General features: G+C 50.8%; 1 protein-coding gene across 2 annotated transcripts in view; it reads left to right on the forward strand.

Moving 5' to 3' along the window:
* Window positions 1–16811, forward strand: part of RASSF4 (Ras association domain family member 4) — a 404267-nt gene that overhangs the window by 368807 nt on the left and 18649 nt on the right. For both annotated transcript variants that reach the window (XM_069240816.1, XM_069240817.1), the window contains 2 exons: window positions 1968–2069; window positions 2172–2223. In XM_069240816.1, the coding sequence (XP_069096917.1) occupies window positions 1968–2069; window positions 2172–2223 (154 nt within the window). The remainder of the gene's footprint in view (window positions 1–1967; window positions 2070–2171; window positions 2224–16811) is intronic.

Raw genomic sequence — 16811 nt, forward strand, 5'->3', positions numbered from 1 at the left:
TGAGAGGGTTAAATAGATAAATGGGCTTGGAAAGACTGAAATATAGGGTTCTGTTTTTAGAACATGTTGCAAAAGATATATAGAGTGGCAAAGATAGATAGATAGATAGATAGATAGATAGATAGATAGATAGATAGATAGATAGATAGATAGAAAATTGGAAAAAAAGCATGGCTTCAGTTAATATAATAGTTAAATGTGTATATAAGATTGACATACAAGAGCACAGAAATCAGACTAGTAAGGCATACAAGCAGGACATACTGGCTAAACTGGTTTACAAATATAATTGTAGTCCTCAATTAAAATACATTCTAGCATGTCATACAGGAGAGCAGTTATGAATGCACTTATTTTTACTAAGAAATGATAACTGGATAAAGAACAGTTTCAAATGGACAAGGTCTAGTATGGTGTGAAATAGCAGCTATCAGATAAACAAAGGTAACTCCAAAAGGAATTTATAGCAACATTAGAAGAAGACAGGATCTGATAAACCTGGAATATGAAGAGCTGGTAGAAAGAATCTTGTAATCACATCAGGCTTTAAACACAAAGGCAACACTAAGGTAAAAAGCAAAAACACTCACTGAAGTGAACTACCTTGTCTGTGAATGTATGCCATGTGACAGAGCAAAATGCAGTCATTTAAAGTGAAGTTAGCCAGCGGCTGAATTAGACTGACCTATTGTCTCAAGCTTATGATGTATGTTGTAATGCATGGAAGCAAAATGTGAATGACAAAACAACGAACCAGCGGATGAACAGAGCTGGTTGAAATCCCTTCCAAGTAAGTATATTATACATATAATTGTATTAAAAACAAAGGGTCTTGGCTAACGGCTGACCTAATAAAAAGTCTTGGCTAACACCAGATCTAAAATGGTATACATGTAGCTCTCATTGCTCCAAGTTTCAGTGCAGACTGACATAATGGACAAATTCACAAGGAAAAACTTGGCACTACCTCAGGAAAGGTTTGAGGCATCGTTCTGATGGATGCGTTTTAACCTTTTGAGTGCTGAGACCCCAGTCTAACCAATTTATAGTATTTAAACTTGAAAACAATAGATAAAAATAAAGAAAAATCATTTACACAAATACACACATTATTTAATCTTAAATAACAGAACAAAATCTAAAAATCAGAATTTTAATTTTATTGGGTTGGTTGGAGCTTTCAATATTTGGCGATATTTTTTAAAAGGTGCCATGATATGCTGTACTCCACTATATTACTTTGTCAACTTTTGCTGTTTTTTTTTTTCCGTTGGCACATACCAGTGCTTCATTTGAAATCACTAATTGACCATATCAGATTTTGTTTGCTGCACCTGTACTGCTCCCATTAATCAAACTAAGGATAGCAAGTTTATTTTTACCCACCAATTTCAAATCCCTTCACATTTACATAGCATTTTAAAATGAGCAATTTTACATTTTGCTTTTTTATATAAACATACTTTTATTAGCCTATTATTCTTATTGATTTGTAAATATTTATTTTTTCATTATTTTTTTAAATTTTTTTTAATTATATTTTAATTTTCTAAACAGTCGTGGACTACTTGATTAGGTGCCACAAACCCCAACGGGTGCAGGGACCCCAGATTAAGCACCCATGGATAGAGGCTTAAATGTTGCATTGTGTCTTTGCTTGTAAATCCCAAATCAAAACAATGCCTAGAATTTCAGCAGCACTGCTTCTCTTCAATCGAGTGAAGGTATACAAAAATTAAATTTTTCAATTACAAATATGCAGATGAGCTTGTAAATGATTGCCTGTGATTGGACCTGTGAAATAAAACGTGTTCTCGTCTTCGAGCTGTTTGATGGAATCAAAACAGTGAAGCACAATGATTGTCCATCTGATCTGGTCTAGCTTGTTGATAATAGTCTTTCCCACCATGTTGACTTTATACCTCTCCTTCGCTTACTCCAATCCCCTCCCTCGTTCTGCTTTCCAGACATCCGTCTTTACTCCAGCGTACGGTTCCGTGACAAATGTTCGAGTCAACAGCACAATGTCCACAGCGCAGGTTCTGGCTCTGCTGCTGCAAAAGTTCCGGGTATGTATCTCCGTCAGATGCCGAAGCCTCCGGAGCGGCGTGTGTCTCTTGTAAAGCAACAAATCTCAGGGACCATCCTAACTTCCTGTTTCCTCTCTGTAGGTGGAGAATGATCCCGCCGAATTTGCCCTTTACATGGTTCACGAATCTGGCGGTGAGTGATGCGGCCTGCTATTCTCCAATAACAAAAGCAGACAAGAGATGCTATGGAGGTGCTCAGCTAAACAAATGGCAGAATGTGGAGTACTTTACAACGTGTTTAATACTTTATTTAAGCAAAATTACTGTCATAGGAAGGGACCAGTTAGTTGGATAGTGAATATTTTTCATATTCTTGACATGTGGATCCCTCCGCGGCGCCAGTCTGCCCCAGTCTTTGAAAGCGAATCCTTTTGTGCGAACGAGTCCTATAAGGTCCCTTCACAGTTGCAGTGGGACCCCCATCCTGCCTTGGAATTCTTCTCACAGCCCCTGCATCTCTCCGTTTCGAAGCAGCCAGTTATTACTTTTATAGGTATTCCAAAATAAGAATGTATTTTATTGCATTTCTATACAGCTTCATACCCCTGAGGAGGTGTCAACGCGCTTTTACCAACAGGGGGCTTGCTGCTTAGTGAGAGAGTTGTGAATGGATGCAGAGTATTTCACTAGGAGAGGGAAAACTAGTTTTTTTGTTTATATGTTTTGGATAGGGATTTATCAAAATGACAATCTTCTAAAAGGAAGCACTTCCTCGAGGGTGCGGTGTGCTGCCACAATATAAATGTGTCGTTTCCGGGTTAAAGATCACTTAACATGAGCTTTTTCCATAGAGACAAATAAGCTGCGTCTGTTGCAGTATAGCCGAGCGCTCGTGAACCCCCACATGCTAGAAAGTTAATGTTCTGCATATTATATACCGCTCTTAAACTGGCTCCTTCTGACCTTCAGTTCTGTACACCAATGGTTTTGAGAAGTTGAAACCTTATGTAGCCTTTAAAATAAAAGTACCCTACCCGACGTCAAAAACAAAACATAGGAGCGGTGTTATAAGTGAGATAATTACATAATTAAGTTGATGCTAAATAGTGTTTGAATGGAAAAAGTACCTGTACACCAGTGCCCACAACATTGTGGGATTTACAGATTTATAGTGCATTTGCAGTTAAGACTGGTCGGGTTTCGTGAGGGAGGGTAGAGGAAGGCCGGGGCAAGAGGCAGAGCAGCTGAGGTTGGCATGTGTTAGGTTTCTGTAGTTAAATAAGGTGAAACTTTGGGTTGTTACGAGCCCAGCTGGGAGAGAATGTGCTTCGGATTAGGGTAGGGAAGTTGCTTCAAGTGCTAGGTCAACAGTGGTTGAAGGATCTGAATTTTGCAGTGGTGCTCTAAGCCAGTGGTTCCTAACCTTTTGACTTCTGTGGACCCTCTCTGTATCATTACTGGAACCCGGGGACACCCATTGAATCATTACTGAAGGCTGGCCACCTAATCTGTTAATATCATTTAATTTTCTAAGCTGTTGCAGACCCCAGAGAAGGCTTTGCGGACCCCCAGGGGTCCCCGGACCAAAAGTTGGGAACCACTGCTCTAGGCAATCACATGTCCCAATCCCATGGTTTAATCATCCAAGGTTTCAAGTGCAGATGGTGCTTGCCCACTTGCAACAGCCAGGAAAGCCATTGGTTTATACTTCATCCTATCATGATGTCAAAGCCTTTCTGCTTCTAATCTATCAGCACAATCCCCTCCAAAGAAAGTAAAGATTGCAGCCCCGTTTTTATTTAACTGAGCAGGTGAGCCTTCATTTGCATTCTTGTCGTTCCTCAGCAACTAGCCAGCAGGCAATAAATTTGAGTTCATGAAGACCACCACACAAGAAGTCAGGGCTGTTGTTACATTAAAAGCTTGGTGCATTGTTGTGAGGATTTGGGTGTATTATATAGCATGGTCATGCAACCTAACTGTGTAATACACTTGCAAAAACTGTTGCAAGTCCAGTCAGGCTTGTTTGTAAAATCTTTTAGCTCAACACTTGGTAGCTTTGGCTTCGAGCAGCAAGGATTACAAAAAGGAACTAGTATAAAGCATTTAGACGTACCACACAATCAATAAGAAAGAAGCACAGCACGAATGAACTCCAGAACCAATTTATAAAATAGATTATATTTTTATGGATTTTTAAATACCAAGATTAGCAAAATACAAGAGAGGGTTCCAGAGATATAGATTTATAACCCTTTTGCTGCTAAGCCTTTTCCTCTCCTGTGCTAAGCCTTTTTTGGCTATTTGTGGTAGTTTGCGTTTAGGTCCCCATAACCTATTTTCCACATAAGCTATCCACACCAAATTTGCATCCTTTTTTCCAACGTCATGGTTATTCTAAAGGTACCTAGAGTTTGTGGGTTCTCCCGACTGGGACCGAGAAACTGGCCAAAATACAGCTAAAATGTGTTTTTTGGGGGAAAAATGTACTGCAGAAGAAAGCATCTGGTTTTTCTCTGCAAATGGCATCAACAAGAGGTTTGTGGTGCTAAAATCACCATCTTGCTAGCTTTCAGGAACAGACAGACTAGAATAAAAAAACAAATTTTTCAGCTCAGTTTTGGCATTTTATAAGGACAGATCCCTTTTGTCCTATTTTTGTGCTTTCAACCTCCTTCCAGTTAGTGACAGAAGTAGGTGTGAAACCAATGATGGATCCTGGAAAGCTTTGCATTTCCTAAACATAGACCAAATTCTGAATTCAACAAGGGGTCATTTGTGTAGACCCTTCAAGGTTTTTCTATAGAAAGCACAGTTGAAATAAAAAATATTTCTGCCTACATTTTTTTCTGTACCTTTTTCAAAGTATGGCAGATTTTTGAAAGAAATATATAGTTATGTCCGCTGGACCCTTCTGGTTGTGGTGATATATAGGGTTTGCAGGTTCAACAAGAACCCAAAGTACCCCGAGCCAACAAATGAGCTGCACCTTGCAATGGGTATTCATGGTGTACCGGGTATACAGCAATTCATTTGGTAAAATATAAAGAGTGAAAAATAGGTATCAAGGAAACCTGTGTATTCCAAAATGGACACAGGATACAGAGTTTAGTTGCCATGTGGAAGGAGTTTTGTGGATTCATGCTGATTCCGGAATTTCCATCACAGAAATGTAGGGAAAGTGGTGATTTCAGGCAAGGTTAGAGGTTTGAAAGGCATTGTGGGTAACACAATGGTGCGGGGTACATGTGAAGCACACCACCCTGGACTCCCTAGATTTCTAGTTTTTCAGAAGTATCTGGGTCTGGTAGGTTTTTTCAGGCGGCAGCCTACCCAAGCCCAAAAACTGCAGCCGTTCACCATTCCAAGTGGGACGATATATGGAGTTAGCCAAACTCTCCTGGCCCATATTTAAAATCAGCACTCAGGAGTCAAATGTCCTTTTGCTTGCCATTGGGATCAGATGCTTTATTCCACAGGGGAAGCAGAAAGATTGTTGCCTTCCATAATCTGGGGTACGGGGCATAACCATCTCCACTGTGGTGGGCAGTCACCACCCCTCTTTTTTTTCAAAACATTATTCCCTTGTGTCTGGTGGGCTTTCTTCCCTCCAGGGGGGCAGATCCGTGGTAATTACCCCATCTGCCCCGGTAGGGGGGAAAAAAGACTGTGGCCATTTTTGGGGGGTGGGGGCATTGTCAGACCCAATCTCGGCAGTCCCACCCATAGACTATTCTTAAAAAATCCTTGGTGCCTAGTAGGCTTTTTGCAGATCAGGGGCTATTGTCCCCATATGCCACCCCCCCAGGGGGGCAAAAAGAATTGAGCCCCATTTATTTTGAGTGGGGGCATGGCCTTGCCCATTGTGGGTAGCCCATAGGAGGGGAAGATCGGTGGTAATTACCCCATCTGTCCACAGGAGGGACAGAATGACTATGCCCATTTTCAGGGGTTGGGGGCATTGCCAGGCCCAATCTGGGCACCCCTCAACCCTAAACTTTTCTTTAAAAAAAAAAGAAATCCCTGGTACCTAGCAGACTTTCTGCCCCCCCCCCCCCCCCCAGGGGGAGGGAGGGCAGATCAGGGGCTATTTCCCCCATCTACCCCACCACAGGGAGCAGAAAGACGTAGGACTCATTTATATTGGATGGGAGCATGGCCGTGTTCGTTGTGGGCAGCCCCCAGCCCTCTTTTATATAAAGAAAAAAAAACTGGTGACCAGTGGGCTTTCTTCCCCCCCACACCCTTGGGGGGTGCAGATCGGGGATAATTATGCCCATCCACTTTCCAGGGAGGGCAGAAAGATAGTGTCCACATATATTGGGGTGGGGGCATTGGCATGCCCAGTTTGGTCAGCCTCCACCCCTATACATTTATGATAAAAGAAGTCCCTGGTGCCTAGAGTGCTTTCTGCTCCCTGGGGGGGGGGGTGAGGAGGTCAGGGGCTTTTGGCCCTATCTGCTCCCTGGGGAATGGGGAAGAAAGATTGAAAATTGCCAAAAAATAAAGGGGAGCAAAAGCCCCTGCCCAAGGTTCTGCTCCCCCTCCAAGGTATCTAGTGGAGTGGATCCCTGCTTAAAGCTGAGGTCCACTTAGGATGATTAAGGGGAGATTCTCCCTTTTCCAACGCTTCCGCTCCCATCTGGATCGGTGCTTGGGGGGGTGAGTTAGCCCCATAAGCACCCTTGCATAGAAAGTGAAATGAGCTGATTGGCTCATTTCACTATCTTTTTCAGAGAAATGACATCAGCGGGCTGCATGCACTGATGTAATTTCCCTGAAAACAAAGAAACAGCACCAGGAGGCAGGAAAGCTTTCTCCCACCGCCAAAGGCTGTTTCCTTTTTTTAAGGAAATTTCTCTAGTGCAAATCCTTCTGGTGCCCACACCAGAGGGATTTCCTGTGCTGTGCTCGTCGGACGCTTACGAACATCTTAGCATTGGACTGAAGGGGGCCATCTGATGCATACAATGGATTAAAGAAAACGTATACCTCAGTTCAAATGCAAACAAGAATTGTTAACTGTAAAGTTTGTAAACTTTTGAAAAGTTTGAAAGAGTTGTGTTCGACTGCTCTGGCCCTACTGGGGTCATTAAATCTGGGAGGAAAGTGGCCTGCGGGGCCACTAAGGAGCATTTGAACAGTTACCTGGTCCCCAAAGACTTCTCCAGTCCAGTACTGAACTTTACAACATGACCACCATGATCTTCAGTGGAGTGATCATAATTCCGAGAATACAGCCACAGAGTTTGGGGTCTCCTGAAGTCCTCTTTGAGTCAGTAGAAGACCAGCTGCTGCTGGGCTACTGGTCTACATACACAGCGCCTCCAGCTGTATCCTTTGGTGGAGGCTAGTGTCCCTCTTTGGCGACCAATCTGGGATCAAACAACACTCTCGGATGTAACTTTTGGCCATTGGTGATCAGTCCCTTGGAGCCTCCAGAAGCAGCCAGCAGAGATTCTCCAGGCATGGTTACTGACTTGCTGAGCTTTGATGGCCCAGGTGCTTGTTCCAGGAGGTCAGCTGACTGACACCTAGAGTCACTTCTTTGGTCTTCAGCTAGGGAGTGACTTTTCATCAAGCCAGGATCCATAGACACAGCCTTCTCTTTGGTATCCCAATGTGCAGCCAGTGCAGTCCAGCATAGGGTGCATCCTCTCTTAGCTTTGTCCAGGGGTCAGCAGGGCAGTCCTTCCTTGGCCCATCTCCAGTTCAGTTGTGACCTGAGGTTCAGAGATGCCAGGGATACCATATGTATGCCCTGAAAGTGCCCCAGGGAGATAATGCTCTCTCTAGCCAATGGGCTACCAAGAATCCTCCCTCCCTGTGACGACTTCCAGCTATGTATGGAATCTAGCAATCACAGGTTGGCTTATTCTGCCCACTCCCAAGTTGTCTGTACTCTTCCTTGGATGATAGAAGGTCAGAAGCCCACCCTAGAGGTGTGCCTACCTCTGGGTTGCATGACCCCAGGAAGATCGGTTTGGGTACTGGTCTTCCTTCTCTTTTCTTGCCACAAGTCTGGCTACCTGAACAAAGGGCAACTCCTCAGGCGTGCGATTGCTATTTGCCCACCAAAGGCAGCTTTACTTTTAAAGCTTAAAGCTCACCTTTTGAGCCAACAACCTGAGTAGCTTCCTGCAAGGGGGAGGTAACACCTCCCTCTGTAGCAGGCTACCAATGTACCTAGGCCAGGGAGTCATTCACGCTACTCTCCAAGAGGGCAGAAAGCAGTCTGGTGGCCAGCAACCGTGTGAGACCACTGGGCTACAGAATGGCAACTTTGTAAAAATTGCTTTTCCTTAAAAGTAACATTACATTTAATTTGGACATCAAGTCAGGTTTAATCTCCAATTAGTTTGATATCTTGAAGTACGCATGTTAGCGGGCCCATTCAAAAGTTAGCTGCGCCATGGAGTCAACTCTTAACTCTGTGTTAGCCAATGGAGCGAATACCTTTTCCACACCAAGACTATAATTTGGAAATGTTGCTGTCAGGAGAGATTAAAAGTATAAGTCCCGTTTAATAATAAGTAGCTTCCTGCCTTTGGGCTCCATAGGCCTTCCATATTGGAGACTTATACATATTGTTAAAGGAAGTGTGGGCTTTGACATTGGTTGAAATGGTGAAGGTGAACTAGCAGTTTAAAATTGCTCTTCCAGGCTGCAGTGGCATGCTGGGAGCCATTTAGTATCGTTTCCCACACAGGGTGACACAACCAGTGCCGCAGGGTTTGTTTGGGGACACTCTGGGGGTCATTCTGACCTCGGCGGTAAAAGCCGCTTACCGCCGGTCAGAAGGCCGCCACAATACCGCTGCGGCCGCGGTCAGCCGCCACGGACATTCTGACCCACAACTGCAAAACCTCCGAAAATCCGCCCTCCACTGCAGTCCGCCACATCAGCGGCCAGCGGTAAACTGGAGAAGACCAAACCTCCACCGCCACGCCAACAGAAATACGCCCATGCCATTATGACCCGCAAATCGACGCAGCGGTCATTCAACCGCGGTATTCCATTGGCGGTAGACCCCGCCGCGGTCAAAATACACACACCTTTACAAACCCCTACCACATTGGACAATTTGAAAGGCACACACCTGAAACCCATACACACACCACTCCCACACATCCAATACCATATAAAACACACACCCACATCACCCACAAACCCCTACCAACAAAAACCAGAGACGAAGGAGAGAGAGACACACATCAGAGAATAGATAGCCAGACACACAGAGGCACACCGCAACATCACACACACCACATAGAAGCACAAAGCACCACACACCAACACACACATCATCACATACACCACCCCACACCTCATACACTCCACCCCATGGCACCACAAAGGCACCCACGCTTTTCGGACCAAGAACTCCGTGTCATGGTGGAGGAGATCATAAGAGTGGAACCCCAGCTCTTCGGCTCACAGGTCCAGCACACCACCATAGCGAGGAAGGCGGATCTCTGGCAGCGGATCGTGGACAGGGTCAACGCGGTGGGACAGCATCCCAGAAATCGAAAGGACATCCGCAAACGATGGAACGACCTACGGGGGAAGGTGCGCTCGATGGTCTCGCGACACAACATCGCAGTGCAGAAGACTGGCGGGGGACCCCCACCCACTCCACCCGAATTCACAACATGGGAGCAGGAGGTACTCAACATCCTGCATCCTGATGGCCTCGCTGGAGTACACGGAGGAATGGACTCTGGTAAGTACAAGGCCAACCACTTCACCCCACCCCCAGCAGCATGCTAACCCCCACCCTCACCCCCAACCCCCCAGCACACATCCTCCCTGAGAATGTCTCCCCAGTACAACCCACCCAACACCAACCCCTGCATGCCACCCCCAAACTATGGACACCCATCACCTAAGCATGACCACTGCACATACCCATCACCCCCCCCCACAAAACACCCTCACAACACCTCCCCCAAGGGAATGCCAGCACTGGGGGACAAGGGCACCTATAAAACGCAAGCTAATGCACACACAGAAACAATAACCATACCCTCTTACCCCATGCAGGACCCGAACGACAACACACCGGTCATGAGGGACCAGAAATGTCCATCCCACCCCCGGAACAGGCCACTAGTGATGACAGCAGCTCTGTCGACCTGGAACCTGACGACCAGCCCGGACCATCGGGGACCTCTGGGCAGTCGGTTCCCCTCACCCAGACACAGGCCACTGCAGACCCAACCCCCTCTGGGAACAACCGCACAGCTCCCACCCAGCGGGCCCATGCCTCTGTCTCTAGGACAGGTCAAGCAGCGGTGTGTCTACCACTACAGGGCCCCCAGGGTAACCCACCAACCCAACAACAACAGGGACCTGGGGGCAGTGGGAGTGGGCACACCGTCCAGGGGACAGAGGCCCAGGGAAACAGGGCAACTCGGAGGGCTGCTGTGCGACAGGGGGGGGAGGAGAGGCCCAGGGAACCCACTCTCCAAGAGGCCCTCACCACCATCATGGCTGCCTACCACCACTCACAAGAGACGATGGCGACGGTACTGGCCAGGTTCCAGGAGATCCAGGCACAGCAGGAGCAACGCTACATGAGGTTCAGCGACCAACTCAGCAACATCTCAACCGCTATGGGGAGCATAGTCCAGGCCCTGAACCGCATAGAGGACACGTTTCGGGACCATGTGGCATCACACAGGGCCCCTGTCACTACCCAGGAACAGGAACAGCCTACCACCTCCGCCGGCGCTAGTGGACAGGAGGCCCCACCACAACGACAGCCCCCCAGAACCCCACCTCCTGCTGAACAACAACCGCCCCGCAAAAGGAGCCTGAGATCAAAAAAAACGACAGAGTAGGATGTCAAGTCCCCCGCCAGCATCACATACCCCCTGAAGTCCTCCCACTGTCCCACATTGCCGCCCTGTCAAACCTTGAACTGCCCCTGCTCCATCCTGCCACAGGCGTATGGACAATGCACCTGTGAGACTGAGAACTGGACTCCGCCATGGACATTACTCCACCCCCACCCATCACTGTTTCACCATCATGTACCAATATCTATGCACTAATAATAAATCACACATTGCACTGAAAACAATCAGGACTCAGGCTGTCTTATTTACAAATGTATGACACATTACATATCAATTACGTATTGTGAACATTGTGAATTACACATACCGAGGTAACTTAGCATTAGTCCATGGGCCAACCAAGCCGAGGTCACGCAGTGGCTCATACAGCACAGAAAAGGGAAGGGAAATTCAAACATCATGTCCATAGGCCTGGGGGGAAACCGACAAAGTTGAGATGCAGGAGGCTTTCAGGAAATGTAAAATGGCATGGGTGATCATTACCTGTGTGCTACTGGAAATACTGTGCTATTACTCTGTCCCTGTTGTCTGTGTCGTCCTCTGAGTCTTCCTCCTCTTCACTCTCCGCAGGCTCCACAGCTACTTCAACACCACCATCTGCACCCTCCTCCTGCAGGAAAGGGACCTGACGTTGCAATGCCAGATTGTGAAGCATACAGCAGGTCACGATGATGTGGCACACCTTCTTTGGTGAGTACATCAGGGATCCCCCAGTCATATGCAGGCACCTAAACCTGGCCTTCAGGAGGCCAAAGGTCCTTTCGATGATCCTCCTAGTTCTCCCATGGGCCTCATTGTACCGTTCCTCTGCCCTGGTCCGGGGATTCCTTACTGGGGTCAGTAGCCAAGGCAGGTTGGGGTAACCAGAGTCACCTATTAGCCACACACGTTGTCTCTGTAGCTGCTCCATCACATAGGGGATGCTGCTATTTCGCATCACATACGCGTCATGCACTGACCCTGGGAACTTGGCATTTACATGGGAGATGTACTGGTCAGCCAAACAGACCACCTGGACATTCATCGAATGATAACTTTTTCTGTTTCGGTACACCTGCTCATCGTCTTTTGGGGGTACCAAAGCCACATGGGTCCCATCAATGGCACCAATGATGTTGGGGATATGTCCAAGGGCATAGAAATCACCCTTCACTGTAGGCAAGTCACCCTCCTCTGGGAAAATGATGTAGCTCCGCATGAGTTTCATCAGGGCAGACAACACTCTACTCAAAATCTTTGAAAACATAGGCTGAGACATTCCAGATGACATGGCCACTGTGGTCTGGAATGACTCACTTGCCAAAAAATGGAGGACTGACAAAACCTGCACCAGAGGGGGAATCCCTGTGGGTTGGCGGATGGGGGACATCAGGGCTGGCTCCAGCTGGGCACACAGTTCATGGATAGTGGCTCGGTCAAGTCGGTATCGTAGTATGATGTGGCGTTCTTCCATTGTCGACAGGTCCACCAGCGGTCGGTACACGCGAGGATTCCTCCTTCTCATCGCAAGTCCCAGCGGACGGTGCCCAGGAAGGACAACATGGAGCACAGAGTCAGCCAAACCACAGGTACGTACAGACAGCTTGCACAGTTAAAGAATGGCAATGGGTTGAAAGGCGTGTATGCGTGGCAATGCAAGGCCTAGGCCTGTGTGTCGCATTCAAAATTAAGCCATGTAGGCCCTTGAAATGGCGGCTGCCTGACCTGTGAAGTGGGACAATGGGATGTGAGGTCAATGCGCTGGCGGGGCACACCGTGGCGGTAGGCGGTCGAAGACCGCGGCGCAAAGCCGCATTGGTTAACATTGAAGCCTATGGGTTTCAGGAGCCAATGACGAAGTGCGCCGGTGGTCGCGGTACGCACCGTCGCGGTACGCACCGCCGCGGTACGCACCGCCGCGGGCGTGACCGCCATTTTCTATCTGCTTAATCACTCGAGACCTGATCATCCACAGGAGAGGACCTATACTGCAAGTGCTGCTGTGACCTCGGTCTGGAAGCTACAATGGCTGCTGCGACTGGGGAAAGGGCCCCTGCCTTCACGTCTGAAGAGTTGGAGAAGCTCGTGGATGGGGTCCTCCCCCAGTATGCGCTACTCTACGGTCCTCCAGACCAACAAGTGAGTACACCGGGTGCACATGGAATGGGCTATGCCTGTGTGGATTGGGGTGGATGTAAGTTGGTGGGGTGGGGGGCGAATGAGGAGTGCAACGCCCGACACATGAGAGCATGTGCCATATGGCAAAGTTGGTGGGGGGGGCCAATCACATCTAACATGCAGGTCATTGATGAATTCCTCCTTTCCACCCTGTACATGTCAAATAGGTCAGCGCCCATCAGAAGATCGAGATTTGGTGTGCCATCGCCAAGGAAGTCCGGAACTTGGGGGTCCACAACAGACGGGGCACCCACTGCCGCAAGAGGTGGGAGGACATCCGCCGCGGAACAAGGAAGACCGCAGAAACACTGCTGGGGATGGCCTCCCAACCTAGGAGGGGTGCCAGTCGCACCATGACCCCCCTGATGTCCCGGATCCTGGCGGTGGCTTACCCAGAATTGGATGGGCGCTTTAAGACATCACAGCAGACACAAGGGGGTGAGTATCAGCACATTCTCCTATCTTTCTGCGCAGTGGAGGCGTCTGGGTGGGGGAGGAGGGCTGTGGGTGACATTAGGCCAGGGCGCTTTCTGTAGTGTAGTCCTCTCCCTTAGGCATGGCCCTGTGCCCCCGGCCCCCACCTCGGTAGGGTGACAAGTACAGCCATTGAAGGTCCAGCATCTCCCATGTGCGCGTTTGACGTCTCTTGGCCTGTTGTCCTAGTCAGTAGTACTGAGTAGTGTACCCCGAATGCGCGGCTTAGTGCATTAGGCTCCTGTGTCTGTCCTCTCCGCCAACGGTGTTGACATTGCATGCACTCAACCTGGTCTTCTTTTTTCTCCCCCCACCCTTTCTCTTCATCTTCTTGTGCATGTGTGCATTAGCATCATCAGGCGGAGGAGATTTGGCATCGGAGCATGAGGGAGCTGCAGGACACAAGGCCCCGGTGGGCCCAGGAACAGACACAGAGGGCACCAGTGATCCGGAGGGCGAGGGGAGCACCACGACGGGGACCGCTGGTGAGAGCAGCGAAAGCGACACGTCCTCGGATGGGAGCTCCCTAGCGGTGGCGGCAACATCCGTGCCCCCCGCCTCTACAGGTACAGCCGCCACCCAGCGCACCAGCCCCGCCCTCCCAGCAGCCCCTCAGTCTTCGCTCCGTGCCGGTTCGCCCAGGAAGGCGCGCGTCTCCTTCGCCCCAGGCACCTCAGCCCCTGCCCCTGTTGCCCCTGCTGCCCTCAGTGCGGAGCTCATTGACCTGGTAAGGACGCTCATTGTTGGGCAGACGACCCTTTTGAATGCCATCCAGGGTGTGCAAAGGGAGGTGCAACAGAGCAATGCGTACCTGGAGGGCATTCATTCGGGTCAGGCTGCCCATCAACGAGCGTTCACTGCTCTGGCCTCAGCACTGACGGCAGCCATTGTCCCTGTTTCCAGCCTCCCTCTTCTTACTGCCTCCAGCCTTTCTCTGTCTCCTGTTCCTCAGCCTATCCCATCCACACCATCAGACCAGCCTGCACACACCTCAACACCCAAGAGCAGCTCATCCAAACACAAGCACCACAGATCCCACAAACACTCACCCAAGCAACACCCAGATGCAGACATGCCAACAGCCACTGCCACCCCTGTGTCCCCCTCCTCCTCGTCTCCCTCCTCCCTCCCTGGGACGTCTACACTCACACCTGCATGCACCCCAAAATCAGCCAGTGCTTCCATCACCACCTCACCCTCCAGTACAGTCCACACTCGTGCAGTCACCACCCCCACTGCCATGTACACGTCCCCTGTGTCCTCACCCACTGTGTCTGTCACCCCCTCTTCCAAGACACACAAACGCAGGCAGCCACCCACCCAACAGACATCCACCTCACGACAGCCTACAGCACCAGCACCTTCACCCAATGACAGCACACCTGACTCTCCTACAACCACCTCCTCTACCTCCACTTCCATCTCCACTTCTCCTACCTTTTACCTTGGCCCTAAAAAACTTTTCCTGGCTAACCTTGACCTCTTTCCCCCCGATGAGCTCCCCCATCCATCTTCAAAGAGTCCCAAGAGCACCGCAGCCACCACCAGCCCAGCTTCGGGTGTCACTGTTGTGCATGGGTTCTGGAGCCCACCCTTTGCCAGCAGTGACACATCCATCAGCAGCAAGGACACGTCCAGCCCCCCCCCCCCGGCAAGAGGACCCGCAAAAACAAGGGCCGCCGTGCGAGGACCGACAGGGCTGCCCCCAAGGAGAAATGTGCGGCCACTTCACCACCCACACCATCTAGGGGAGGCAAGGGCCCGAGAGCCCATATCAAAGGAGCGGAAGGGCAGCAGGAGCGCGGAGAAGGTGGACCCCACATGCCACATCCCAGCTGGGAAGGAGGACACTAAGGAGGCCAGGAGTCCGTCCCCGAAGGGTCCAGAAACGTCACGGTCCGAGGGCGACTGAGCCGGGAGCCCAGGCCAGGTCTGGCTCCCTTGACCTGCTGGATGGGCACCGCTGAACAGGGCCCGCGGGGCAGAAGAGCACCGCTGAACAGGGCCCCGCCGTGGAGATAGGCACAGCTGAACAGGGCCCGCGGTGCAGAAGAGCACCGCTGAACAGGGCCCCGCCATGGAGATAGGCACCGCTGAACTGGGCCCGCGGTGCAGAAGAGCACCGCTGAACAGGGCCCGCCGTGGAGATAGGCACCGCTGAACTGGGCCCGCGGTGCAGAAGAGCACCGCTGAACAGGGCCCCGCCGTGGAGATAGGCACCGCTGAACTGGGCCCGCGGTGCAGAAGAGCACCGCTGAACAGGGCCCCGCCGTGGAGATAGGCACCGCTGAACTGGGCCCGCGGTGCAGAAGAGCACCGCTGAACAGGGCCCCGCCGTGGAGATAGGCACCGCTGAACTGGGCCCGCGGTGCAGAAGAGCACCGCTGAACAGGGCCCCGCCGTGGAGATAGGCACCGCTGAACAGGGCCCGCGGTGCAGAAGAGCACCGCTGAACAGGGCCCCGCCGTCTCAAGCACCGCTCCGCTGGGCCCTTCATCTCAAGCACCGCTCCGCTGGGCCCTTCATCTCAAGCACCGCTCCGCTGGGCCCTTCATCTCAAGCACCGCTCCGCTGGGCACCACCGTCTCAAGCACCGCTCCGCTGGGCCCTTCATCTCAAGCACCGCTCCGCTGGGCCCTTCTTCTCAAGCACCGCTCCGCTGGGCACCGCCGTCTCAAGCACCGCTCCGCTGGGCCCTTCATCTCAAGCACCGCTCCGCTGGGCCCTTCATCTCAAGCACCGCTCCGCTGGGCACCGCCGTCTCAAGCACCGCTCCGCTGGGCACCGCCGTCTCAAGCACCGCTCCGCTGGGCACCGCCGTCTCAAGCACCGCTCCGCTGGGCCCTTCATCTCAAGCACCGCTCCGCTGGGCCCTTCATCTCAAGCACCGCTCCGCTGGGCCCTTCATCTCAAGCACCGCTCCGCTGGGCACCGCCGTCTCAAGCACCGCTCCGCTGGGCCCTTCATCTCAAGCACCGCTCCGCTGGGCCCTTCATCTCAAGCACCACTCCGCTGGGCACCGCCGTCTCAAGCACCGCTCCGCTGGGCCCTTCATCTCAAGCACCGCTCCGCTGGGCACCGCTGTCTCTCCACCTCTCCGCTGGGCCCTTCATCTCAAGCACCGCTCCGCTGGGCCCTTCATCTCAAGCACCGCTCCGCTGGGCACCGCCGTCTCAAGCACCGCTCCGCTGGGCCCTTCTTCTCAAGCACCGCTCCGCTGGGCCCTTCTTCTCAAGCACCGCTCCGCTGGGCACCGCCGTCTCAAGCACCGCTCCGCTGGGCCCTTCTT

The sequence above is a fragment of the Pleurodeles waltl genome, chromosome 6, assembly GCF_031143425.1.
Source record: "Pleurodeles waltl isolate 20211129_DDA chromosome 6, aPleWal1.hap1.20221129, whole genome shotgun sequence".
Taxonomy (NCBI): domain Eukaryota; kingdom Metazoa; phylum Chordata; class Amphibia; order Caudata; family Salamandridae; genus Pleurodeles; species Pleurodeles waltl.